We start from the raw sequence: 27,380 nt of genomic DNA on the forward strand, positions 1-27,380 counted from the left end.
CAGACAGGGGGTGCTGTGGAGCCGGAAGTCAGCTGTCCACACTCATGTTGATTTTGTCCACTTACTGTAGAAAGCTTTACTTCACAATCTGTGGACCTCTGAACTGTTAGCAGGCAACGGGACAATGGCTGAACAAAAGAGGTGAGACCAAGCTTTATGTCCTGTCTCATGTTCATGTCGCATCATGAGTCATACTTGACACAGCGTTGCAAAGTCAACGTGAGACGGTAACAAGTTGCTTTCTAGTAACTTCAGCTAACCTACGTAGTATTAGTATACATTAAGAATATCTTGGAACTGTGAACGTGTAATATAGCTTCATTTGCTGTAGCGAACCAGCTGTCTGAGCTAACGTTAGCTGTTAGCACGTAGCTAATAGAGACTGTAAGCTAACGTGTTTAAAACGCTTTTTTCTTTAAGTGCGTGTGCAAAAGACTTCGTGGATGGCGCCATTCACGTGGACGTCAAGGTAACAACTTATAAATTGCCTCATCCATAATACTTGCTAACATGTCTTAGAGCTTAGCTAATGCATTGACAGTATTTTCTTTAACACGCAATGTTGTAGTTCGGCATTGTTGTTCAGTAGTAACCCCGTGCTCAGGTGAATTCACCGGACAAAGTTCAGCTCTGAACTCCGCTGCTCACCTTAGGTTACCTTTCATGCATTTAATGATAACAACCTGATGTGTGATAAGGCGCGACTACAGGCAGCTTTTCTGCCCTCAAACAGGATTATTATGGCAAGGTGCTGCAGAAGACCTCAGACCTGAAGACCAATGTGTGTATGACTCCGGCCAGGCCTGCCCCTGCCTTCGTCCGCGAGGCTCTGAAGAAAGTGCACCCTGAAGTCAATGCCAGGTCACTGGGCTGTTGTTTCACTCTCTGTTGGTGCTTCACATGTGTTTACGCTGACCCAGATACTCACAGTGCAGGTGTGCTTCTCCCTCAGGTACTATGGCTGTGGCCTGGTGGTGCCCGAGTGCTTGGAGGGCTGCAGGATACTGGACCTGGGCAGTGGCAGTGGGAGAGACTGCTACATGCTGAGTCAGTTGGTGGGAGAGAAAGGTCATGTCACTGGCATTGACATGACCGAGGACCAGGTACTGAGCATCAGTGAAGGCTGTCACTGTCTTGTAACCAACAGCTTTCCCACTCTCCATTCTGAAACGCAAATTCAGCGTCAAATGCAACCAAACTTCAGACTGTTCTAACTGTTCTAATGAAATGTGCAGCCAACAGAGAGGATTCATGCAAGTCTGTGTTGTCTTCTAGCTTGAGGTGGCAAAGGCATATGTGGACCATCACATGAAAGAGTTTGGCTTCAAGAAGGTCAATGTCAATTTTGTCCAGGGCTTCATTGAGGCCCTGACAGAAGCCGGTCTGGAAAAGAACTCATTTGATATCATCATGTAAGAAGTCTTTCTCTCCTTGTTTCATATTTCAGTTGCTGTGTCATTGGAGACAAACTGTGTTGAGCTTTTGATTTTCTGCCATAGTTCAAACTGTGTGGTGAATCTTTCTCCAGACAAGAAGCGAGTACTGGCTGAGGCCTACAGCGTGCTCCAGGTGCACTGCTTTTTGAGTTTGTCCTCACTTTATCATAAAACTTGATAAGAATTATTAGCTAAAAGCATTTTGAATCATGAACCATTAAACATATCAGTCTCTGGAGTTTGCACTGATATTTACTATATGCAATGTGACTGTTGACCTGCAGGATGGTGGCGAGCTGTACTTCAGTGATGTCTACAGCAGTGGAAGACTGACAGAGGAAATTAAAAATCACAAAGTGCTGTGGGGTATGTCTGATTGGTATCCTACTGCCTTAAAGGCCCACAGACACATGCCAGAATATCACATTGTAGTTTATGTTGGCAGGTGAGTGTATTGGTGGAGCGCTGTGGTGGAAGGATCTGCTGCAATTGGCTGAAGAAGTGGGATTCAGCCCACCTCGACTGGTCACAGCCAAGTTTATCTCTGTTGGAAACAAGGAACTGCAGGACGTTCTGGGTTTGAAACTATTTTTTTAATCTTGATTTGTTATTTATTTCTTTTCGTGTATTGCCTTGTTTGCTTGTTTCTAAAGCATATCTCAGGCTGGCTGCAGTAACAGGCATTACTTTTCAGTCTGGATGAAATTAATGCAGTTGCACCAACGTTACAATGTATTTGAAGTTTGAGATTCATTTTAATCTGTCTTTTGTTATGTATTTTTGTTCTGTTTCAGCCTAGATTGGTCCAAAAACTAAATTTCTTCAAAAGACTTTGCACACAAATGCTGCCATTTCCACGTATTCTTTCTGACTGGGCCTCTGCTCAGGTTTAGGTGGGAAATTATGTCAGGTCACCAAACTTGAAGAGAATGATAGTTGCCCACAAGACGAGTATCACTGAACAGTCAAACTAAGTTTGGAACACTTCTGGCAAACTCTAATTCGAAAAACATATAAATGCCACTAGGTTACTGTATTTACTTGGTTTTAGAGATTTACCTGGAGCCCACATTCGCAGTTGTTAAAAATCACATTCGCGGGGGGGCCCCTATAGCTCAGTTGGTAGGGTGTGCACCGCATGTATTGAGGCTGTCAGTCCTCTGCAGTGGCCACAGGTTCATCTTCCACCTGCGGCTCATTTGCCGTGTGTCATCCCCTCTATCTCTGCCCCCTTTCCTGTCCTACCTTCAGCTGTTGCTATCATAAAGGCTAACAAAAAATAATAATAAAAACAAGTCACATTCGCTGTGACCAGCTCCAACATTTCCATTTTTCCATTGTGCTGTACGTGGACACCAGACACAGAGATTATGTGATTTTTAGTATTTGTTCTATTATTTTTAAATAGATTTAATTTAATATTTTTTTTACGGTGTGTAAAGTCACATTAGCCTTGTTGGTATATCTATCTGTTTATCCGTCTTTCTGTTTACATTATTGACTGTTTTCTTGGTTTGAATAGATTCAGGTTTCCATAATTTAGATTCACAATGCGCGGCTTGGATTTAATTTGTGTTGCACAATCCTGGTTAATGTATAATGTATGTTAAATTGGTTTCTACTAAACTGTTATCGCTAACTGGTATTGTTGACTGTTGAGTGTGTGGGTGTGTGCCAGTTAATTGTTCAATGAACATATCGCACAAGGCATTGTATGCTGTTGTGTTTCCGATTGACTGTGATGCATTTATTGATTTTCTCTCCCCTGTTGTGCAATTACAGGTGACTTCAAATTTATCTCCGCCACGTACCGCCTGTTCAAGGTCCCTAAAGGCAACGCTAAGCCCTGTCTAGTCAAATATAAGGGCAACATTGCAGGAGTAGAGGAAAGCTTCCCGTTTGACTGCCGTTACACATTCAAGGTCTGTAGATGCCACAGGACAGAACAGCTCAGTGTCTTCTTCTCATGCACTGCATGCAGATATCAGATGTGATGTGCGGATGTATTTCACAGCCCAATGAAGTTGTGGAAGTTGATGGAGAGTTGGCCACCATCCTGACCCAGTCCAGGTTTAAGGGGGCTTTCAGTTTCCCACCACCAGGAGACTCCTGTCCAGTCAAACCTAAGGTCAGTGTCACAGCTAAATTCCTGGATGTGGAAATGTCTTTGTCTGAATTGTGTTTGAGCACTAGAGGTCAGTATGTTTGTGGTATCAGTTTCAAGTGTGTGACACACCCAGAGAGCTCCACTGTCTAACTGTGCGTAGTCACACATGCATGTGTGCACCAGGACACATGCCGCAAGTTCTTACACACACACTCACATACCCACTCAAACATACATACGCACACGTCCACACACACGAGGTCAAGCAGCTGTCTCAGAGTCATAACCAGACTGTGGAGTCATGCTGGGGAACCTTGAACAGGAAGGAATGTTCTCTTCTCAGCTAATGGAATTCCATCTTATCAGCTCTCATGGTCATTCTGTGAACATGCACACATCTAAAAACACCACTATACATTCTTCAATGACTACCCTAAACCTTTAATCACTCATTTTACACATTTTAATCGGCTGCTGAAGGATTTCCATTTTGTTTTTAAACAGCAAAGAAGTAATTTGAAAATCTCAGTGATTCAGTAAACTGTGTCCCTTGGTTTAACCTTTGGACTGAAGTGAAACCTGGTCCGAGGTACTTTTCTCTAATCAACACAGCTAGTTGATGATAATAGTAATAAATAGCCTTTGGTCGTGTTCTTGAAAGCACAGCTACTGTGAAATGCTGATATAACGAACAACCCGTGTCTGATGAACGTGTAAACCAGGAGAAAACATGCATTTCAGGGCCCAGTTTACAGCAACAGTCTATTCTGCTATTATATAGATTGTACGGCATATTAATTAGTGTTTAGTGCTATAAAAGCAAGAATTAAGTTTTCAAACTTTTCAACATTTCTCACAGTTGTCTTGGATGAAACATGCTTATTATAAAATACTTAAATGGTACTGGATGTGGGCTTGAAGCTCCTAATGATGTGTACCCTGTTGAACTACTGATACAGGCTGGCATTGAAGATCCTTTCGAGCTGGACCGTCTTCTGCATAAAGAAAATCCAGGTTCAGCCACAGGGGGATGCTGTGGCACACAGCCTACTTCCTGCTGCAAATAATGGTTTGAAGAGCACTGAGATACAGGCCCAGAATCATACCCTTAATGCATAATAACAGTAGTTCAAAATTACTGCCTTGATAACGCTTTATGCAATGTCATTATCTGTGTCTTATTAACATTTCAAATGAGATTTCAGCTATTTAAATGAATCCCTACTCACACATAAACATGTGTCTCACTGATATGCACTCCCACACTTAGTCCAGTCAGTCTCCTCCACTGGAATTTAATTTATACAAATAATTATATTGCATGAATAAAATGACCTTGGCTTTGAATCAAAGCAGAATTTTAAAATTGTAAATAATCTTGAATTTTATTGGACTCTACAAAATAGTTCCTTCTTATAAGGCTATTTTTTTTTCCAATTATAAAAATCTGACTTTCATATTCATGCCTTAACAAATGACCCTACTTCTGTTGTAATACAGCTAATTATATTGATTTCGTTTAAGCAATTAACAACTTTTGTATTAGTGTGAGCTTGGCAACAGTTTTATCATTATTATGATGGTTAACAATAAATTCATATTGGAAATAAATAAATACTGGCAAGCAATCAAATGTCCTATTTTTGTTTTTGTACATATTGTGGGTTCTGTGCACCAGTATTGCATGAGGTGCTTTGAAGCCAAGAACAAGTCATCAGAAGAATGGAAGGTGCACAGCTGATTTGAAATAGGCCGTTAGTACTATTCAGTGATGAATAGACATCCATTCTGAAACAACCTGGGAGTCCCAACACCCCAAAACTATATTTCTTTCAAAATGATGCTTATTGTTTGCAACATTTCTCATGTTTTTCTTTTCACAGAATGCTCTCACCTCTTCAGGCCGCTTAAAATCCTTCTAATAAAACGATCTGAGAAGGAAAAATGATTCTTTGGCTGATCTGCCTGCAACTCACATCCACACTAAGGCCGTACAAGTAGATATTGCTTCATTTTAAGGGATCACTTGACAAAAAAAAGAAAAAAGAAAAAAAGGGAACCACTACTGTGGGGCACAGTTCAGCGGGGCATTTAAGTCCATCAGCGTGCTGTCTTATAAACAGTGTAATGCAACTCAAATAAAGTACATTAGAAATGAGCATGTTGTTGACTGACTGACAGTCTCAGTATAAATTTGAGTTTCATTATTGTGTCGCATTATGTTGTGCAGGTATTTATGTTTCTTTATTAATATGTCATTTTTTTAACGAATACGTTTTAATCATGTACACTGGTTATCTTCTGTAGTAGGATGTATGTTTAAAAAAAGTCACGAGTAGAGTCCTGTCTGTCTCTTAACATGAGGCGCACTTGTTTTGGAATTTGATTCGCCAAGGAGGCTGCGGCCGCCCCGCCCCCCGTCCAGCGGCTCCTCCTGATTGGTCGTCGCCGTCGCCTGTCTCGGGGACATCAGGGGAGGCACGAGTTGGCCCATAAGCCTGCGCTCGCGAGCCATCAGTGTCGGACACGTAGTGGGAACGAGCAGGTCCCGATGCACAAGTCACGGCAACCCTCGGCGGAGATGAAGGCGGACTCCGACTGGCTCTGATTTTTAAAAGCCCTTTTCATTCAGCAGGTTGGTTGCCAATGGTTATCAATATGGCAGAGCCGTTATCCCAAGCACCCACCGCTGCAAAAATGGCGTCACTTAACCGGGTCCGAGCTTTGGCGATGATTTTCTTAACTGTCACTGGCTGTTGTGTCACCCCGACAAGTGGCAAGGAAGGGTCCGAGGAGACCGTCATCATAGGGCTCCGACTGGAGGACACGGACGACATTTCCTTCATGGATAAGGGCTACCTGCGGGTGAGTGAGCGGTCTCGGGTGAAATTAAGGGTGTACGGGCAGAACATCAACAACGAGACCTGGTCCAAGATTGCATTCACGGAACATGAGCGGAGCCGGACGGTGGGGAGCCTTGACAGCTCCTCGGGGGATAACCAGAGCCAAGAGGACTCGTCCGGCTCGCATCCCTGCGGTATTAGGACTTCGGATATAATTATATTGCCCAACATCATCCTGAATCGAAAGACGTCCGGAATAGTTGAAATCGAGGTCAAACCTCTGCGGAAGACTGAGAGGAGTAAAGCGTATTACCTTTGTATCGCCACCGCGACACCGGCCGTGCCCGGGATGCACGACCCGTGGACGGAGAACACCTGGATCTACCACGACGGGGATGACACCAAAGTGATCGTGGTGGAGGAGAAAAAGTTTCTGCTGCCCTTCTGGCTCCAGGTCATCTTCATCTCCATGTTGCTTTGCCTGTCGGGTATGTTCAGCGGCTTGAACCTGGGGCTCATGGCTCTGGACCCCATGGAGCTCCAGATTGTCCAGAACTGCGGCACGGAAAAGGAAAAGAATTATGCCAAAAAAATAGAGCCGGTCAGGAGCCAAGGGAATTACTTGCTTTGCTCGCTTCTGCTCGGGAACGTGTTGGTGAACACCACGCTGACCATCCTGCTGGATGACATCGCCGGCTCGGGGTTGATCGCGGTGGTCATGTCCACCATTGGAATAGTCATTTTTGGAGAGATCGTGCCTCAGGCCATCTGCTCCAGACACGGCCTCGCTGTGGGCGCCAACACCATATTCCTCACCAAGTTCTTCATGCTGCTCACCTTCCCTGCGTCCTACCCGGTGAGCAAGCTGCTGGACTACCTTCTGGGACAGGAGATCGGAACCGTGTATAACCGGGAGAAGCTTCTGGAGATGCTGCGCGTCACGGACCCCTACAACGACCTGGTGAAGGAGGAGCTGAACATCATCCAGGGCGCGCTGGAGCTCAGGACTAAGACCGTGGAGGACGTGATGACGCCGTTGAGAGATTGCTTCATGATCCCCGGGGATGCCACACTGGACTTCAACACCATGTCCGAGATCATGAAGAGCGGCTACACGCGCATCCCGGTCTACGAGGGCGAGAGGTCCAACATAGTGGATCTGCTCTTTGTCAAGGACCTGGCGTTTGTGGACCCGGATGATTGCACCCCGCTCAAAACCATCACAAAGTTTTACAGCCACCCGTTACATTTTGTGTTCAATGACACCAAGCTGGATGCAATGCTGGAGGAGTTTAAAAAAGGTGAGGCAGCCTGATGGAGTGTGTTCACTCATGTTCACTGTGTTTTTATTCTGATGCCAAATTAAAAGCCCACTAGATAAAAGGCGTCTAAGAGCTTCTACATCTTCAGTTTAGTATCTCTGGAGCTTCGAGTGACAAAAGTAATTGCACATGCAGGTTGGCCTTTCACCTGTCCAACACACTGCCCCTCCTGGATGAGGGGGTCTGGACAGGTGAGTGATGTAATACTTTGTTTCAGGTAGTTGCTCTGCCCATTGACAGGTCAGTGTTTGAAACCTGATTTTCAGGATCAGAAAGTGGAAGGAGGATTCTTGTCCCTGTTAAAGATGTCGCAGAGTAAAAGAGGAGGAAGAGGAAGAGGCTGCTTCGGCCTCTCGTCTCATGCCTGCCTCACTGTAGCAGCCACTTCAGTAGTGAGGTGCACTTGGCCACAGCCTCCCCGCTCACTTCCTGTACAGAGGAGGAGGAGGAGGAGGAGGTGTCGTTATCTTTCTCCATCGCTTCCATTCACTGTTAATGTTCACACAGTTTCTCTCTCTCTCTCCTTACCTTGCCCTCTCATTCAGTCTTTTTTACTCTTTCCCCCCCTCCCTCCCCCTCTCTGATTTGTGAATGCATTAGGACATGTGGGAATGGTGCAACGGCAGTGCTAAGGTTATCAGGTGGGGCATCTTGTTTGAGAACCTGCTTAAATCCCTCTCTACCTCTCTTGTGCTTGCCTCTGAATGATGGTGGCGATAACTCCTTTTGTCCAGCCCTGGAATGCAGTCGTGTGGATAATGAATAACAGCCTCTAACACCCTCGAGCCCCCCGTGTGTGTGTGTGTGTTTGTGTGTTTGTGTGTGTGTGTGTGCGCATGCATGGCGTTTGAGAAAGATGTTTACCTCACCCACGGTTTACCTGATGTTTTGCATAGCCATCCCCCTCACTGTTGTTGCCTCTGACTAAGTTATTCCCGGCACTGTTTGTACATGTGGTTCTGGTCTGCTCTGTCTTTACACCCTAATGTGCAGCGATGGCAGTGACTCAGTGACACATGGGCGCACCTGTTCATCAGTTGCTTTACCAAAACTTCAAATGTGGACAGGGCAGGATTGATGCATTGCGTGCTCATTAGAGTATTCACTTTGTTTTAAGAGGATTAATTGGGGGGAAAACAGAAGAAATCATTGAGCTCCATTACCAGAAATTCGGTGTAGCGCTCCATGCCAAATTAGCATTACATAATATACTAGTTGTGGGGGGTTTGTTTGTTTTCATCACAGATGACTGTTTACAGACGTGCACCAGCAGCAGAAAACAACAAATCCTATGACGCTATTGATCATTTTTCAGACAAAGTTCAACTGGATATGAGTGTGACATGGTGCCATGTTCTGCTACGTGATTACAATAATATAATTATCAAACATGAGCCTCATAGTGTCTCTCACCTCCTTACATGAGCCCAAGGGGACTGAGAACATCTGATGGCTGAGATGTAGAGAAGTATTATGTCTGTGTGTGGGTGTGACAGTTCAACAGATGCCTTGTTCCCCTGTGTTAAAAGTATCAGTCACAAGTCACAGAATGCAACATCATGTTGACTTTAATGAAACACACACACTGCAGCCTCACAGACACTCTGTGCTCATGCAGGATCAGTAGCCAATCATAGTTTACTGTATCTTTGTTTTGACTAGAGAACACCAACCTGGACCCTAGCATCATTTTTGAATAGAGATTTACTGTGATGAAACATCAATATTGAAGTTTAACTTCATGGTTTGTTGTTTAATTTAATACTAACCTAACTAAAGTGGAGTCATGTAGCATGGAATGATATTTAAGAAAAGTTTTATAGACTTTGTTGTAAAACTTGTGGTACTACCACACAGCTGGGTCATGAACAGGGTTCACATTGTCATTTTTTTAGACACTCCTCAGCTTGCGTCCAAGTAGTAGTTGGTCTGTTTTGGTCGCTCTAGTTAGCTACGTACCTATCTGACATTGATATTTACTTCATCTGGCACAGGTTGAACAGACTTAGACATGCGTTATACATCAAAGTTAGACTTAATGTTTGCACTCATCCAGCTTTGTCTACAGCTGTGTCCTTAAGACCGAGCTTGGGCGGAAATGTGGGTTTCTGGTGCATTGCATTATTTTAACTATGCTAGCAGAATATTGTTATATCATGATATTAATGTACTTACTCTGATTTTCATCATATCAGTTTGTCCAAATCGTTTCGCTCTAACGCTAGACTGACGTTTGTGGAACAATAGCCTGAATTGTAAATCTGCATTTCGTTTATCTGCAGTGTTCAGAGTGCAACACTGTCTGCACGTTAAAATCAGCTGATACCTCAAACACCTCAGATGTCTGCTGTGGGCTCACGTGTGTCTGTTTACTCGAAGTGGACTACTCTCGTAGAATTATTAGTTACCTCCCATGAAAAGAGAAGACACGGCATGCTCGCATTATGTTGGCAGCACAGTTCATCATATAGCTATGCCGTGGCGGAGCGTCGGCCCTGGCCCTGAGCCAGAGGGAATTCGCCTTCAGCCTCTCATGGAAATCATAAGCAACTGTTGTAGGGAGGGCTGCAGGGTTAAAGTTTCCCGTCAATCTGGCTCTGTTCGCAGCGCACACTCAGTTCAAAGTGCTTTGTATTGTAAGTCATTGTTAATTAATTTGATGCCGCTCGCAGAGCTACATAGCCGTCTGAAGTCTGTTACAAAAAAACGGAGAAAAAAAAAGTTCAGCCCGCTCATTTTAGAGACCGTTGCGGCATTGGATGTAAACGTTCAGGCAAGGTGGTTTGTGGGAGATGTTTGTACCCTCACTGTATTACTCATTTTTCTTACAATCTGCTCAGAAGTCATGCTGAATTAACGTGGCCCTAAAAACAGCTAAATAGGAAAGCAACCTGTTGAATAGGAAGAACGTGAAGCTGCTGCTTTAAATGTTGAATTTGCTCGACATTTGCTCGTGTTTTCTCCAGCTCGACCCGGGCTCCCTAGGTCAGGGGTTACGGTCAGACTCATGCAGGAGCTTTTTAATTCAGGCGGACACCCCTCTGGAAACTTCTGACCCCTTCATTAATTGCTCTCCGTCTGTGATTGCAACAATTACTGTCATCCAAGGGGCTGCTTGTCAAGCTGCAGGTTTACCGGTTAATGAGTGGATCAGTGTGTGCCATTTGGGACCAAACCAAGTAGTTGAGTCAGAAACAGGATTTTAGCTGCCCTTCTGACTTTGAGTTATGTGTGATATTCCTGAAAGCCAAAGTTATTCACTCACTCACATGCAGTGCAATCAGCTTTGTTAGGGGAGGAAAGGATCTACTGTATGGATGTTTGGAGAGCTCAATTCAGGTTATGCACAGGTTTCCTGAGCTTGCTGCCCCTGGGGAAGGCACGCCACTTGCCTAACTTGATTATGGGAGTCCAGAGGGGGACTGGGACCTGACCCAACAGAGGCAAGGAAAACTTTTTCCCTCAATCGTCTCCCTGCCTTGCTAACAACGGACGCACATTGTTAGTTCTTTGTGTATCTACAACCCAGATTCCAAAGAAGTTGGGACGCTGTGTAAGATCCTTAATAAAAACAAAATGCAGTCATTTGCAAACAAACCGTGTTTACGACGACTGTTTTATGAAGTGTTGAGCAGATGTATTAATATCCTTCATCCAATCATGTGTTCACAAAGTGGTGAACTTCGCTCCATCCTTGCTTGTGAACGGCTGAGCCTCTCCAGGATGCCCCTTTCATACCCAATCATGATACTATCACCTGTTACCAGTGAACCTGTTTACCTGTGGAATGTTCCAGACAGGTGTTTTTGGAGCGTTCAACAACTTTCTCAGTCTTTAGTTGATCCTGTCCCAACTTGTTTGAAACATGTTGCTGCATCAGATTCAGAATAAGCTGCAAAAATCAATGAAGCTGATGAGGTCAAACTTTAAATATATTTTCTTTGTGCTGTTTTCAGTTGAGTTTACTTCTGTTTACTCAGTGTCCCAACGTTTTTGGAATAGGGGCTGGCACTTTTAAGCTTGTTGTGTACATTGATTTAGTTATTCCACCAAGTGTTGACATGTACACTGTTAATACAGGTCTATGAGCCATTGAGCACATGAAGCTTCCCCATGAAGCTACCAATTTTAATTATATTTTATTCATGTTCCCACCTCATCTTAAAACCTGCCAGTGAATATCTGAATGCTAAATGACCACTGCCCGTTATTTTATCTCATGTTCAGCCCGTGCTTCACAGCTCAGGGTGTATATGCTGCACAGTTTGAGAGTAATGTCTCCAGTGTGACAGAGCCTACATGAGGCCTGGCACGTCTTGAACTAGTTCCCTGATTGCTGCAATATAGGCCAATCTACGCTTAATTCAGATTCAACAGCCTTCACGGTCTCTTTGCTCAGTACTTTGTCTTAAAGTGCTACTCTTTTTTCCCCCTCTCTCTCTGTTGGTGCTGTTAAAATACTGACAGGAGGTTTGTGGTTCGTTTCACGTGCTTTTATTCTTTCTGGGTGTTTGTGCGTGGAGCGTATCATAGCAAATGTCTCGAAAAAGTGTGTGTTTGCCTGGTAACCCTTGGTGTTAATGCTGCAACAAGTGTTGGGATTAAATGGCATCATGTTGGTAAGAACACTTAATGTTTCCTGATGAGGGACACCCCTTTGAACTCAGCAGGACTTCTCCTCCCAGCCGCTCACTTTATCAGAACTAATTACCTCGAATCAAAGCTTGTCTGCGTTTCACGATGCTTTGTGTTACAGGAGACGGCATTAGGAGTTGATTTTTTTCTTGTATGGAATGTAGCTTTAATGCCAAACTTAGGACATGCATGTGGCAGCGGCTCTATGTTGCAAACAGCACAGCATCGCATGAGAACACTTCACCATATGCTGCTGATTTAAAAAGCATTTACATCGTTTATCAAGGTTGATTCTGGTGAGCATTTTCTCCTCTGTAATGAGCACCTGTCTGTCATTTAACTGTGTTTGAGTCTTCATGTGCACCATGCAACCCTTTGGCTGCATTTTAAGAGTCAGGGCGAAAGCTGCTGTTGTAGAAACCTGTTGAATGGTAACTTTTCCCCTGTTGTAGTCTTGACTCTTGATTTAAGGGACCACGAGCTCTTTTGCATGTTTTAGCCCATTGTTCTACAAATCATGAACACTTTACATGACTGCCAGCAGAGTTTTGCAGAGACTTGTCGGTGATCCATCACCATTAACTTGTCCATTGTCTTTGCTTTCTGTCACAGTCCACAGGCGAGCGTTATATGCTAATGTGTTTGGTAATGTGTTTTGCCACTTGGGCAAACCTGTCTGAGAACAATTTCCTCTTTACGTATCCAGCAACATTAAAACTCAGTGGGAGTGATCCTTTCTCTGGCCACCTGGCACATGGAAGTCCATATTCAATCTCCTTCTAGAGCTTTTTTGTCTCCACAGACTCCATGGGGCCAATATTTGGCTCTTTACCTGCTAAATGCTCTACTATGTTCACCAGCTGGTTGCTAATTCTGTCTCTCTGCTCTGCTGGTCATTTGATTGATCATTTCTATAATAATATTGATAAGTGTGCCTTTAAGGATGTTCAGGGGTTTCCACAACTTCATTTGAAAAACACCTAAATGGACGTTATCTGTTGACAGCATGTTTTCTTATGTCTATCGCCTGGGTTTGATTTATACCAAAACATAGCTCAGGATGTCAGAGTGCCCTTGAATGCACCACCAAGGAGAGCTTTCAGAATGTTCTGTTCTGTTTCAGCGCTCCACAATAACATGTTTACAGTGATGGATTTTGTCTACAAGTTCAGTGTCTCTACGAGCTCGCTGTTACGCTCCAGGTGTGTTGAACGCGGCAACGTTTTCGAGATTCCACACGTGATGTAATATTTATTCAATCACACGAGAGCTGCCAATTGCAACGTAGAATCTAAATGAATGAGCACCAGATTGACTTTTGGTGATTTAGATATCATCTGGATTGAACTCTGGGGTTTGTTGTGTTCAAAGGCTGGCTTTTGAATTGGCCTACATTCTTCAGATTCTGGTACAACATGGAGTGCAGGCTTTTAAGACCCGATTAGTACAACAGTTGAGTGTGAATCTGGCCGCAGTACATACCCAAAGCCTGTCTGATCTGGCATTATGACTTTTACTTTACATATATTTTCTACTGGGCACCCCGTACGACGTATTAAACACACAAGCACCAGCGCAGTGTGTCTGCCGTGGTTTGGATTTGCTGCTCAGCGACGTGTATCCTAAGGTGAAACGATAACGTCTTTGCCTTGTGTGTAGTTAAGTCTTCAGGTAAGCTATGCAATCATGCAGTGCTGCCCTATTCACCAAGCAAACAGCTGTGTCAGCATCAGCTTGAAACTGTATATTTCGCATGAGTTGAAAAATGTTTTACCCTTCAGATTTGCCCCACTTGGCAAACCAACAAAAGGTGCAATAGAAAATAGACCGTGCTGCCGTCTTTTAAAAAAATCCGCTCCGTCCCTTGAAGAGGACGTGTTCCAAAACCTCACTTTGAAGAGCAAATTGTGTGTTCTTTTATGCAAGACGTTTGATGTGAACCTCTGTGATCTGGCCTCCTCACCTCTGTACGGCAGCTTGATGTGATGCATCAAAAGGCTGCTTATAGCGGAGGAACAACAGGCTGCTATGTGGTCTGCTGAGATAGAGCCAGTTAAGAATTAAGTATAGAGGGTATGTAGCAGGTATGCTGGCCTCTGTGTGTTACAAAGATCAGGTTGATCAGAATTTCTTGCTAATATTGGTGTAATGTGAGCTGTCCATGTTAGTTGCCATCTCTTCTTCTTGATAATGTGGCCATTTCATGTCTGGTAGCTTCTGATGATGGCTATTTGGTGAAGAAAGGCTTTGGTGGTTTTGTGTTGTGGATGTAGTTAAGGAGCTGAGTCTGCTTCCAGCACATGTTGCCAAGGATCTGTAGCCATGCACTACTGAGGAAAATTTGTTATTACGCAATCCAGAATGCAACCACCCCCACGTTCCTTTTAATAAGCTGTTTCCCAAAACAGAGACCTGTGTGTTTCTCTCTTTTGGAGGGGCCAAGGTGTTAACAGATTATTTAGGCTTCATAACTGACATGATCACGGAGTCATTACCATAACAGCAGAGTAAGACAGAAACACTGTAAATGGTTGTAATGGAACAGGTGAGGGCTTCATTTCGAACAACTGAGTGATAGACTCACCTATCACACTTAGTTAAACACACAGTATGTAATTTCTGCCGCTAGGAGTCTGTCAGTCAAGACAGTGAAAACAAAAGGCAGAGTTTGACGATGTGGTGAAGTAAGTTACTCAGGCCAAGAGGTAATGTATTCAAGTTTTATTTGCGTACGTGTTTCAAGGGCTTTCCTGGAGGTTTGAGCATCAACGGGTAAAAGGGATCTGAACCATTGACGGGCGACCAAAAGAAATGCATTGTTACCTTGAATGAATGAACAGGTTTCTCTTTGAACATTGTTGGAAACACTTGGGATAATGTAAGTACTCAACTCAACAAAATATATATATATACAACATGCGGAAATGCAACGAGCATCTCTGAGCTGTCCCTCTTCATCGTTACAGATTTAGTTCCTGGTTTTGTGAGACACTTGTTGAAGTGTCCAATGGTCCAAGGCATTCAGGAATTACATGGCATCACTCTGAAGGGAAATGCAGTTAAGAATGCAGTGAAAGTAAATTTTGAACCATTTACCCAATGCCGTGAACATCAGGAGCTTTCTCCCAAAGCTAACGAAAATAAATACAGTCTGTGATGTCATCAAGACAACTGATGCTCATTTTGCATTCAGTGACAGATCTTGTCACTAAAATAAAGGTTCAGATTGAGACTGTCCTGAGTAAAAAGCCGTGTTCTTTTTGTCTGCTTGGAGGAGAACGTCATCGACAGTTTGTTTTGACTGCAGTTATGTCTTTAAGATATTATCATGGCAATTTGGGTGTTGTTTGTAATGTCATTCTTATGAAATGAAGGGAAATTGCTGCTATTAGTGTTGCTGTGTGATGATTTGGAGGAGGAGAAGAATGATGATGATGATGATGATGATGATGTGCTGGAGTGATCATCGTGTCTTATTAGCAGAGGCTGATATTGGCAAATCTGTAAAGCTCCCTCTGAATATGCTGTTTCCTTACAGTAGCGGTCTGTCACATTGGTGAAGATGAACACTAGAGCTACTTTTAGCTGCTATCAAGCACATTTGGTCTCATGCAGTGTAGAAATACCAGTTCTTTTTTAAACCAAGCAATCCTTTCCTTCCTTTCCTTTCCTGCATTTACACTTACAGCATGTGTCCGTTTGCACAGCTTTATCTTTACAGGGTTTGTGTCTAACTCTGACTTGAGCAAAGGGAAAAATAAGGCTCATTCAGGCTGTGCCTCAGAGAGGGACAGAAAGCCCTCCAGCTTGGTCAGCCTAGTAACCAGGCTCTGTGCAGCACACTCAGGGAAGCAGAGCCGTCTTGCTTGTGCAGCAAGTCCCATCCCCCTCCTCCCACATTCCCTCTCTCCCTCTTCTCTCCATATTGTCCTCTTGCCCATTTCCCTCAGTGTTATAAATTACAAACGACACAAACCTCCAGGCCTAATGCCCTGCCATGGACGGCTTCCAAGCTGCACTTTTTGGAGAGCCAAGAGGCTGGCTTCATTGATAACACCGGGCACACTGTCCGTCTCTCCATTTACTGGCAGGAGGAAAAGCCCAAGACGGGCCCTTCACAGGCCCGAAAGACACCAGCGCTTTTTACAATCAGCTGATGGAGCCTACTTCTCTGAGACTTCAGCAGTGCTAGTGTTTCAGTTCAGCTGGCCATGCTAAACACATCAATAATGAATGAAACAACAAGAAGGACTGAGCATCCACACTTTATATTTACTCTTACATCATACCTTATGATTCAATTATTCATGACGCCGTATGGATTTTAGATGTGTGTGGGAAACTAATCCAAGTCATTTTGGGGGACATTTGGGACATTCTCACACCACTGTTTTGGTTTCTGAGAAAATTGGCACCAGCCACCCATAAGCATTTATTAGCAACGGAAACACTGTGTGATTCTCAAAAGTGCATGTGACCATTTCATGGCATCACACTGCCAAAGTAATATTAAAGGGAAGAATCACATTAACAGCATAAACAAAGAATGTTGGCGTCTTTTATATCACATGCTAAAAAAATGACCCAATGCAGGTGTTTGTCTTTGTGATGTGGCCTGGATGAGACCTGCATTGCATACAGCAAGGGTAAACAAGGAAAAAGCGGTTAGAAAACACTGTTTTTAGATCGTTTCTGCACCACCTCCGTCTGCAGAAATAAAGCAGAGAGAAACCAGATATCTGCCCATGCAGCTTTGCTGTAAGATGCATTTTTAGGTCAGTCAGTTCTCTTAGTCTGTCTGCACTCTTTCCCTCTGTGGTGACTCCCAACTAACAGCGAGGGGGCACACTGCTAGTGGCGCCCCACTTTGGTCTGCAGGCCCCTGCCACTGCTCCAGCTAACCCTCACTTTGGGCATAAAAACCCTCCACTGGAGTGCATATCTATCAAAAACATGATCCTATTCTGCTTATCCTGAGCATTTATGTTGCCAGGTTTGAGAATACATGTCAGTAATCAGTAGTGGCAGCAGACAGGGGATCCTGTGTGGATGGGTAATGGAATAAAATCAGCGCAGGGTGCAGGACGTTCCTGCAGGTTTCATGTTTTCCTCAACAACCCACATTCTCAAAGCTTATTGCCCAAAGCACGGCAGCTTTTTTATTGAGTACTTAGCTCATTCTAGCTTTAAGGATTTCGCCCCGGCTAATTGTTTTTATTGAGGTATTAATTATGAGTTTTAAAGCTCCAAGTACTCGGAGCCAAAAATGCGTGTTTTCAGGTGTTTAATTAGCTTGCTCTTTCTGTGTCACAAGTGAAGAGTGCGTCAAGTGTTTTGGTTGCAGTAGTGGTGGTGCTGTGGGACATTTTATTGCTGCTGCTTTTGTTGACATTCACTCCTAAAGTTTATTGTTTGAGGTATTTAAAAAAAAAATCATTTTAAACATGTCTGTGTTTTAATACATCCTTGTTTTCAGTATCACTTGTTACTGTATGGGCTTGTAAAGAAGTGACGTAACAAGTAAAACATTAAATGGCTGCATTTATATGATACTTTTATCATTCACCCATTCACACATACCAGTGGCATCAGCAGAGGCCCTGATGGAGCCTCAGCCACGCTCTTTGATGTTAGCTATTGAATCAGTTTATGTTTATGCCCAAAGGGTGGCTGATAATGGCCTTAAAATAATGTCATGACCCGGTGCTTCTGCTTGAAGGGGTGAAATGAGTTTGTTGTATTGCTCTCTTTTGTTATCACAGTCTTCTTGCATTTCTTACATATCACAGTGGTTTGTTCTACATGTGATCTTTTGCAAGCAAACCACTTCCACACCGCAGGCATCATTCCCCTTTTTGGAGTGAACTCCTCCACCGTGGAGTCAGTGGCACTGATGCTTTCAGTTTCTGTATTGCTGTGTGCATGTTGGAGCTGTGCATAATGGCATGATGTGAAAGATTATACCAATATTATTGTGAATATATAATATGGCCCAACCCCAATAAGTTACCTGAGAGTGAATGAGGTGAGTGTATTGACTTTAGTGTGTTGTGCCTTAAAGTGAGACTGTGTAAGTGTTAATTACAGTGGAATGACTGAATTTCCTGTCATTTTACAAGATTTCCTTCAGTCAGTTTGTTGTCTTGCTTTTGTGATGAAACCAGTGAAATGTTAATATGTAACATAATAAAACACATGTGTAAATGCGGTCCAAGTAGAGAAGAGTCAGAGACAGAAAAGTGACTCAGTAACATCAGTTACAGAACAATATCTAAAGTTAGCTAATATTAGCCGCCATAAGCTACAACAGTAATAACCGTAGGTTGTGCTCTATTGCTCATGAATTCAGCTTTTAAGAAGGATTGTGTTATTTCTTCTTTCAAAAGTCTTTCTTTCCCATCTGCCCCGTGAGTCTGTGCAGCGTCTTCAGCCACATTGTTGTTGCTGCTTGACCTGGTCAGCGAGCAGAGGTGTTGCTTTGGTCTCTTTACAAGCAAAATGGTACCAAACCTGTCAACCTCACTGTGATGACAAGACTCAGGGATGTGCTCACAGTTACTGCTCACAGCTGTGCTTTGTGGGCTTTCTTTCACTTTAGACTGAGACAGGCTACCTGGTTTCCCTGCTTCCAGTCTCTATGCTAAGTTAGGCTAAAACCCTCCTGATTACAGCTCCATCAATGCATAGAAAACTGATATTGATCTTCTCTCCTCTGAAGTGTAGAGTCACACAGGAAGTGTTGTGTTTTTTTTTTATAATGGATGTAAATGATAATGTAAAAGCAATCTGATTACAGCTCACCATGTGTTTGTTGATTCACCGTCATCCACAAGCATGGACAGCACACACCTTCTTCAGAGCACAACTGACTGCAGTTGCAGATTCTGACCTTCTGCCCAGGGTGTCGCTGTTGCGCCAAGTTAGCGCACAGAGCTTCAGATGTGTCATTGTCAAAGAGAGTAGGCTAACGTCTGCTAGTGCAGATAGATCCTATATACAACATGTGAGGAGCCAAACTTGTATCCATAACCTGGACCAAATGAGAGGATCACACATCAAACTGACACTTGTCATGAAACACGATGATTTTAACACTCTGATTGTTTTAAGCTTGTTTGAAGCGAACACAATTTCATTTTAGTCAAAATCTGAATCTTTAAAAATCTATTGGATGCAGCTCTACTTTTGCATGTTTTCCTTCTTTAAAACACCCCCAGTTCTTGTCATCGGTGTGTGATGTACTCACCATTCAGCAGTTGCAACACTCGCATAACAGAGCAGCACCTGACCACAGGCCCATTCATTTATCCCCACTGGTTTCCCATTGATGCCTCTCCTTATGACTGAGGCCCAAAGGAATCTCCACCCAGGGGACCTTTCAACAACAAACGCAGCCAGCTACGACAGCAAGCTGCTTCTCTGAATGAACAACAATGTCATTCCTGCAGCGTGCGTGTGTGGCTGTACTGTATGTGTGTGCGTGCGCGTCCGTGTGTGTAGTGAAACACCACTGGCTAGTAGCAGCAGAGTGATCTTGTGACCAAGGCCCCTTAATGACGGTTAGGAGCTGTGAGCAGACTTAACTTCTCTGCATTACCCTGATTAGTCCGTATCTTGCTAACAGTATTGTTTGACCCACAGGCCAGCCAAGGCAAAGGGACCAAAGCATGAGTGACTGAACTCACATCACTTCCTGGTTTACATCACACAGAAATAAGCCTGATTTATGGTGTGTTTCAGCTGCCCAGAGTCAAAACGAAGTTTCACAAAAGGTTAACATCACACACTGTGGACTTGGTGATGGCTGTTTTCACTAAATGTGTAAAGGTTCTGATTTTCTGAGCAAAGGGCAGTGCCTGTAACCACTGGACCACCATATAACTACACTTCCCATAACCCCCTTTATAGTAAGAATGCTTACTTTTGTGCCATAAAGCAATCTCCCTTAGTGCTGTTAATCACTGCAGCTGAACTGTCTGAGAGGCCTGATATCAATGTAGAGGCTGGAAGCTTCTGTCAGTGTCGTCTGTGTTTATGGCGATACACTTAAAGTGATTGGATGTGCTTAATTTAATGTGTGAATGTTTATTGTTGCTGTGCTTGAGGTATGCACCATCTTTCTGCCCGTCAGAGGTTTCAGCCGGACACACACACACATTTGACTGGTACTCGGTGTCAGCAGTAAAATGCTGTACACTGTAAATGTGATGGCAGCAGTTGGAGGCGAGAATAGACCTTTGTCATCTGTACTGTTTGTGTCTGCTTGTCAAGGACGGTTCTTCTTTGTCTGAACTGTGTGTGTGTGTGTGTGTGTGTGTGTGTGAGAGAGAGAGAGACAGAGAGAGAGTAAATGAATCTTTCGTCTGTGTTTCCCAGTTGTCTTCCTAGATGACCAGTGATATACAGACCATTGCTGCGGCTCAGAGTGATGGCCGCCGGCCCTCTCTGTCCTGAGACTATGAAACCCAACTTGATTACATCTGTATGACAAGAACATGAAGCTCTTTGCTTTAGTACATAACAGTCTGTCTCCTGCTCATGTTCAGCATCTCTTGATTGGGAAAGAATATAATACAATACAATTGTGCCTTTTTTGGCCCAATGGACCAAACAGGGATCATTTCATTTGAATAAGCAGTGCTTATTTGTGGATGTAATTTCAAAATACGTTCATGTTTGTAGAAGTGTAGCCGTGTAAGGGACATCTGCACTTTTACGATGTCAACATGAGGCTGTGATGTTTAAACACGTGTTGGCTAGTATCAGCATTAGCATATTCAAATCTTAGCCACCTGGGTCTCAGCGAGTACTCAGCCAGGTAAACACCAGGTGTACAAGATTAAAAAATCATGGCTGAGAGGGAACCAAAGACTCCTTTTTATAGTCAAACAGTTGGAGTGATGTCACTTGTGGGGTTTCCTCAGAACTTGACAAAACCTCTGCAGAGCAGTCGCTGTACTTCCACTTTAAGTGCTTGATTAATTTGTTCCTTTATTTATACTGACATTATGAATGCCTCACAAGGCATTTCATTTATCTGTTATATCTGTAATGCCTGGGCAGGAAACACAGACACTTAGACACACAAACATTCAGACTGACACACATTCCACTTTTGTCTCCAGATAATACAGGCCAAGACACAGAATAATGTTGTTTTATTGCGTGTGTATTCAGCCTAAGTGTTTATGTAAATGAAGCTTTAAATAGTCGACATGTTAGCGGCATCAGGGTCAAGGTTTTGCTCATGTCCATGGAAAAATGGGTCAGAATGGCTGGAAAGTTTCACTCGAGGTAGATTTAGAAGAAAGACTATCCAATGGGTTCCCATCACCCTAACATTGCACTATATTTGTCAGTGCTCAAATATTTTGAAAAATAGGGGGGGGGAGCAGGGCAGGGAGGGGGGCAGCGATGACTGTCCACAACAGATACTGACCCCTCATACTCCCACCCCAACTCTCCGAGCCTTACGTGCCTATTTATAGGGGAAAATTGCGCTATGGAAAAATATGACAAAGCTGCATTCCATAAATAAGCTGGGAATGGTGGAAAAGAGCACACGGCTTGGTCTCTGAAGGCCTGAGTGAGGTTCTCAGGCTTGGCTTTGGATTACAGATGGATGGATGGACAGATTCTGTAACAACTGCGTGCCACATATCCAACCAGTGTCAGTGCCTGAGTGTATGGAGCAGCAGCTATAGCTACCAGTGGGAGCACAGGTCATGCTCTGTGTGCGTTCTCTTGGGAATTAAGGGACCCAAAGTCTAGTTTACATTTGGTCATTTAAAATCATGCATGGTGGGACTTCTAAAGGTTTATACCTGTGTTTTTAACCATGCTAGCAACATGGCTGTAAGAACGGCAGTGTCGGTTGGTTGCTTGGTCCTCCACTTTGGTCCAGACTGAAATATCTCAGCCGGTCTTGTATGGATTTGACATTTGTGGTTCTCAGATGATGAAGCTTGCTGTTGCTGATGTTGGTGATCCCTGACTTTTCATGTAGCACCAGCAGCATGTTTAAGCTTTTGTTTTTTAGTGAAATAATGAAATTTGGGAAAACATTCATGCTCCTCACATTGAGAATTGTTGTCACTTTGGGGAACCCTTACCTTTCCATCTTGCGCTGTTATCAAGTACTTTATGACTAAATACTTGCAAAACTAATTACATTCCCTTCAACCTCAGCTGTACGCTTTGTTAGGTGCTAATTAGCCTTAGCATACTAACGCTTTCAGCTAAGATGATGAACGTGGTGAACATTATACCTGCTTAATGTCAGCATTGTCATGGTGAGCTTGTTAGCATATTTCCATTTGCTTTTAGCTGAAAACACCACAGGGCTTAAGTACAGCCTCACAGAGCCGCAAGCACGTGGTGTTTGTCTCGTTGTCACTTTTTGATTCGAATATTTTCAGGCCAAGAAAAATGAAGGGAATACAGAAATTAATAAACAACAATTCAGCATTTCCTGACAGAAGGAAGGAGGCTGTTACAAACCTGAAGGAATGACTTAGAGAAACTGTGGGGCATGTAGTTTTTAATGAATAAAAAAATAAACAGATGAAATAAAGCAACATTGAAAATAATGTCCAAATGAAGCGGGCGGCTGCTCTGGGGAGTAGATCCTTCGCTGTGTCTTCATCCTTTCACAGCCGCTGTTTTAATGCACACTACTGAACAAATGTGTTGTGGTCCCTGACTCTCTCCTCGGTGGGATTAAGCACTTCCTGGTACCTTAGTCATCTGCTGCTTTGTTGTTAAGGGAAACCAAATAATCCTGTATGTGTGTGTGTGTGTGTCTTTACTTCACCCAATCACAAATGTAAACTGAAGCTTCCATTTACGGCTTTAACGACACAGCCATCGTTCTCGGAAATGTTTTAGAAATCGCTCATGATCTTTTTATGACTAAAGCCTTACGGTTTTTGACCCGAGGAAACATGCTTCCTAAATGGATGAAATTGAAAGTGAATTGACCCCCGACCCTGATGTGTGCAGTGTGCCTGTGTGCTCGACTACCCAGCATGCATTCAGCCTCAGCCCAGCTAGACAGCCCCAGATGTCAGGCAGCAGTGGTGGCTTATAGGACCCCAGACGACTGGTCTTCACAAGGACACGCTCTCCTCGTGGCCCGCTTCCAAGTTCCAGGCTCCAGAGGGTCAGCCTCCCCGCTCTACCTCCAGTCCCCCCGCCTCATAAAACCCACTGCCATAACAGCAGCTAAGGAGCTATGAATAAACAGGCTGTCATTGTCTCCTAATATATTTATGGAAGACAGGAGCTGCATTTTTTCTGTCGCTTGTGTGGTATTTTGTCTTTGTGGGAAACTGGAAAGTATGCACTCATCTTGTGGGACTGCAAGACAAAACGATGTGGAGTGGAGCTACTGTGCGAAAGGCGAGTGTGCGTGTGTGTGTGTGTGTGTCTGTGTCTGTGTGTTTGTGTGTGTGTGTGACATTTAGAGAGACAGAAATAGACTTTAGATAGACTGTAGACAACAGGACCAGAAGAAGAGTTGTGTGTGGGTAAAGTACTCACAAATTGTCAACTTTTAGATCATTTTTAGGATCAGTTTTACCTGATGATGGCACCAGAGGAAAAATTAGAGGATCACCATGGTGACTGGTGACTGGTTAGAATTCATCCTCTGGAAACCATGAATGTCTGTGCAGAACTGGATCAATCACCGATGTTATAACAGAGAAAATACACAGATCAGTGTGAAGGGATCTGTGGGTGCATGAGTTTCCCTTCGCATCTATTCCATGGAATTAATGGCATTTCTTTCCCCTGATATTGTAGCTCACAGGGCAGACTCTAGAATAAACTTGCATTAACTTGCTTCTTTTTTTTTTTTTTTTAACTAGGGACCTTTGTGGCCCCTGTTAAAGCTCTTACAACAGGTCATCTCTAATAGTTAACCCTGAATAAACTCCTCCGTAGAAGGAGGTGATGGAAAGTGTTCTTGATGTGAACAAACATCCTGATGGGATTAGTTTAACTTGTCAAACAAGTGAGTTGCGCCGTTGCGGTCGTATGTTTAGTGTGTGCGAGCGCATGGCTGAGAGAGTGGAACAGATTGTGTGTTGATCTCAGCAATGGCCTCCACCTCTTATCAGTTGGTTCACGTAAAGGTCGGAGGTCGGGCCTCGTTTTGTGTCAGAAAGGTGAGGTTATGTTGACACACATTCCCATTGGTTGTTCGCTTTCCTCTGATAAAGCCGAGCCTGCCGTTCCCATATACTCACACACAGTGGACAAGAGCGGTTTTACAATATATTCAGTCAAATACTACAACCCTGCAGAAGATACTAGTGTGAATCATTACATCGCTCACTTTGTGTTTAGTCTACATCAGAGAGGTGTTGATTTAACTTCTAATTGTTGGCTCACATTTTCTTGTACAGTCAAGGTTCCTGTTATTTCATCATTCATCATCTTTTGGGAAATGTCATGAGTATTAACAGCTGCTTTTCCTTGGACATGAAATACTCAGTTGGCTTCGATTAAAAATGCTGTGGATTGTGGAGCATGAAAGCTCATTCTTGACCTCGCGGATAAGCTGAGGTCTGCTTATTTCAGCTGCATCTCACAGTAGTTGCTCAGTTATCATCACGCGACAGAAGCGTGAGTGTTCACATGTGATGGCAGGTGGGTGTACTGTGTGTAGGGGAAGATCATAAACACAAGTAACTCTGGTTACCATAAGCTCTGGAAGTCGACCTCATTTAAAGCCAGTTTGGTTAAGTTGTTCGTTCTTTCTTCTGCCGACAGTTTGATGAGAAGATCAACACCAGTCTCATGTCTCTATCTGTTGTATATATCTGTGTCTGTTAGCGGAGCTGCTGCAGGTATCCTGTTACTTTTGGACAGAGCCAGGCTAGCTGATTCCTGTCTTTATGCTAAGCTAAGCTAACTGGCTGCTGACGGTAGATTCATATTTGCCGTACAGACATGAAAGTGGTGTTGACCTTCTCATCTAACTCCAATAAGAATAAGAATTGGTGTATTTCCCAAACTGTCAAACTAAATGACAGACTGTAATGATGCTTTGTACAAAAAGAAATAATAAAACAAGTTGATTTGTGCAGTTCACATGTTCAACATGACAGTGACATTAGAATCGACGTAATTTTCCCAGAAACCTAAATTTGGAAGCTTTGTTTCTAAGTCTGACGAGAGCGGAGCGGATGCCATTAAAGAGGAGGAAGTGAGCATTGATCTGTTTCGCTGTCTTGTGCTGTGCTGTGCTGGTCACTCCATTTGCCTTTCCCTCTCTGGCCAGTTCACAGTAATTGCTTGCTCAAGGACTTCTGAGGCCTTATTGGCGTCACGCACTGAGGCTCCGTTTGCGTTTGTCCTAGTTAAACCCAACTGTCAGTGATAAAGACACCCGCTCAGTACGCCATAGACGTCTTAATAGAAATATGAAGAATCCACTGCTCTTTGAAAATCAGACCCAAAATAATGCCTGCCGTTTGCAGACTGTGTGTAATGGAGGATTTCTGATGTTTACATTATTAATACCTCTCTTTGGAGGTCTTCCCCTGCCAGCCTATTACGTGTAACCTGAGTATATTTCTTGAAAGCATCAATTCTGCATGTAATGCTTTCTCATTCTCACATTCAGACTCTCCGGCTCTGCGCCCTGCATGTCAGTGTGCTGTCATAGCGCTGTGAGGAGGCAGCGAGCTGCAGTGCAATAAAACACTGTTGGTGAGCAGCTCTCAGTCCTCTCAGCCTCTGCTTGTCTGCACCAAAGCAGCCAACATTAGCTGAAGCAGCACCTGAGCACTGACTCAGTGATGGACCGGTGTTCTCCAAAAATAAACACATGCACCCGTACACACGTGCATGCACATGCACACACAGGCACACTGGCGTCCTCCATTATTTACACCCAGGTGTATCTGCATGCAAACGGCCCATTTTGAGACAATCTGATCACACAGCGGAGGCTTCGCCCGGTCTGTTCCTTCGCTCGGTGAGAATATCGCCGGGGCGGAATGGAAACTTCATTTTGCAGGGGCTAATATTAGCCTGGGCCTCTGGAAAATTCCTTTTAAATGATCACAAGCTGAGAAAAGGCAAAGAATTTGTTTAGCGTTTTGCTTGACAGTATGCTCTGCATACACGGCAGTTTGTTTCTTTCTCTTTTTTTTTGAGATGGTACAGCTCACAGGAGGGTCCTGGGAACACAGATGTGGAGGGAGGGAGGGCTAAGGGGACTCGTGTGAGGAAATGTAGGAGTGTTTGACTGTCAGTCTGCCTCTCTGTCTGGCTGTGTGAGCCTCTGCTGGCACTGGAAAGACTTGAACTACCTTGTTCTGCATCCCTGGCCACTGGACTGACTGAGAGGACAGTTACTCCTTCAGATCACCTTGTGTCACCTGCTCTGTGTGTGATTTTGGGTTGTCAGGCTGCTGTAACACACACTGCAGCCTCAGTGTTATCACAGGGACAATGCTTTGTGAAATGAGTGATTTATTGCTTCTATTCCACACTATAAAATACCATCTGTATAATAATTACCTGTGATACATGTTCAATTAATACACTCTGAAATGAATGGAAATGGAACTTGCCCCCTATGTCCCTGCCTGTTTGTTCCCTTGTACCCTCATCACTGCCTGACATATATTTACCTCTCTTTATTATTATATGACCCTAACTTTATAACCTGTCTTTGTGTATCTGTGTGTGCATGTGTGTTTTTGCTAGGAAAATCCCACCTGGCCATAGTTCAGAGGGTGAATAATGAGGGTGAGGGAGACCCTTTCTACGAGGTTCTGGGTATTGTCACCCTGGAGGACGTTATTGAAGAAATCATCAAGTCAGAGATCCTGGACGAGACTGACTTGTACAGTAGGTTCCCCTCTCAAAGCTCATGCCTCTATACGATCCTCAAGGCGTCCCCAGACTGTCACAGTAAGATCCCTGACCTGCTTTAAACTGATCCAGGCCCAGCAGGTGGCCGTATTTAATGGCTCTGTGACACTGCGACTGTTGAAACCAACTTTAATGTGGATCTAAT

General features: G+C 43.8%; 2 protein-coding genes across 2 annotated transcripts in view; both read left to right on the forward strand.

Moving 5' to 3' along the window:
• Positions 1–12: 12 nt before the first annotated feature.
• as3mt (arsenite methyltransferase) lies at positions 13–5,695 on the forward strand. The gene is made up of 11 exons (XM_076728470.1): positions 13–141; positions 421–469; positions 734–861; positions 953–1,103; positions 1,276–1,412; positions 1,500–1,569; positions 1,721–1,802; positions 1,882–2,013; positions 3,219–3,358; positions 3,451–3,564; positions 4,503–5,695. Exons 1-11 carry the CDS (start codon positions 125–127, stop codon positions 4,608–4,610), a joined length of 1,128 nt encoding a protein of 375 aa, XP_076584585.1. The 5' UTR covers positions 13–124; the 3' UTR covers positions 4,611–5,695.
• A 343-nt stretch (positions 5,696–6,038) lies between these two features.
• Positions 6,039–27,380, forward strand: part of cnnm2b (cyclin and CBS domain divalent metal cation transport mediator 2b) — a 33,799-nt gene continuing 12,457 nt past the window's right edge. Inside the window, exons 1-2 of the mRNA XM_076728469.1 lie at positions 6,039–7,687; positions 27,068–27,211. Of these exons, the coding sequence (XP_076584584.1) occupies positions 6,190–7,687; positions 27,068–27,211 (1,642 nt within the window). The 5' untranslated portion in view covers positions 6,039–6,189. The remainder of the gene's footprint in view (positions 7,688–27,067; positions 27,212–27,380) is intronic.

Source organism: Chaetodon auriga, chromosome 4 (assembly GCF_051107435.1).
Source record: "Chaetodon auriga isolate fChaAug3 chromosome 4, fChaAug3.hap1, whole genome shotgun sequence".
NCBI lineage: Eukaryota > Metazoa > Chordata > Actinopteri > Chaetodontiformes > Chaetodontidae > Chaetodon > Chaetodon auriga.

Excerpts from the sequence above, each read along its gene's own strand:
- as3mt (XM_076728470.1), top strand. Across the intron at positions 1,413-1,499 it reads AACTCATTTGATATCATCAT|TTCAAACTGTGTGGTGAATC; the intron begins GTAAGAAGTCTT and ends TTTCTGCCATAG. Across the intron at positions 3,565-4,502 it reads CCTGTCCAGTCAAACCTAAG|GCTGGCATTGAAGATCCTTT; the intron begins GTCAGTGTCACA and ends CTACTGATACAG.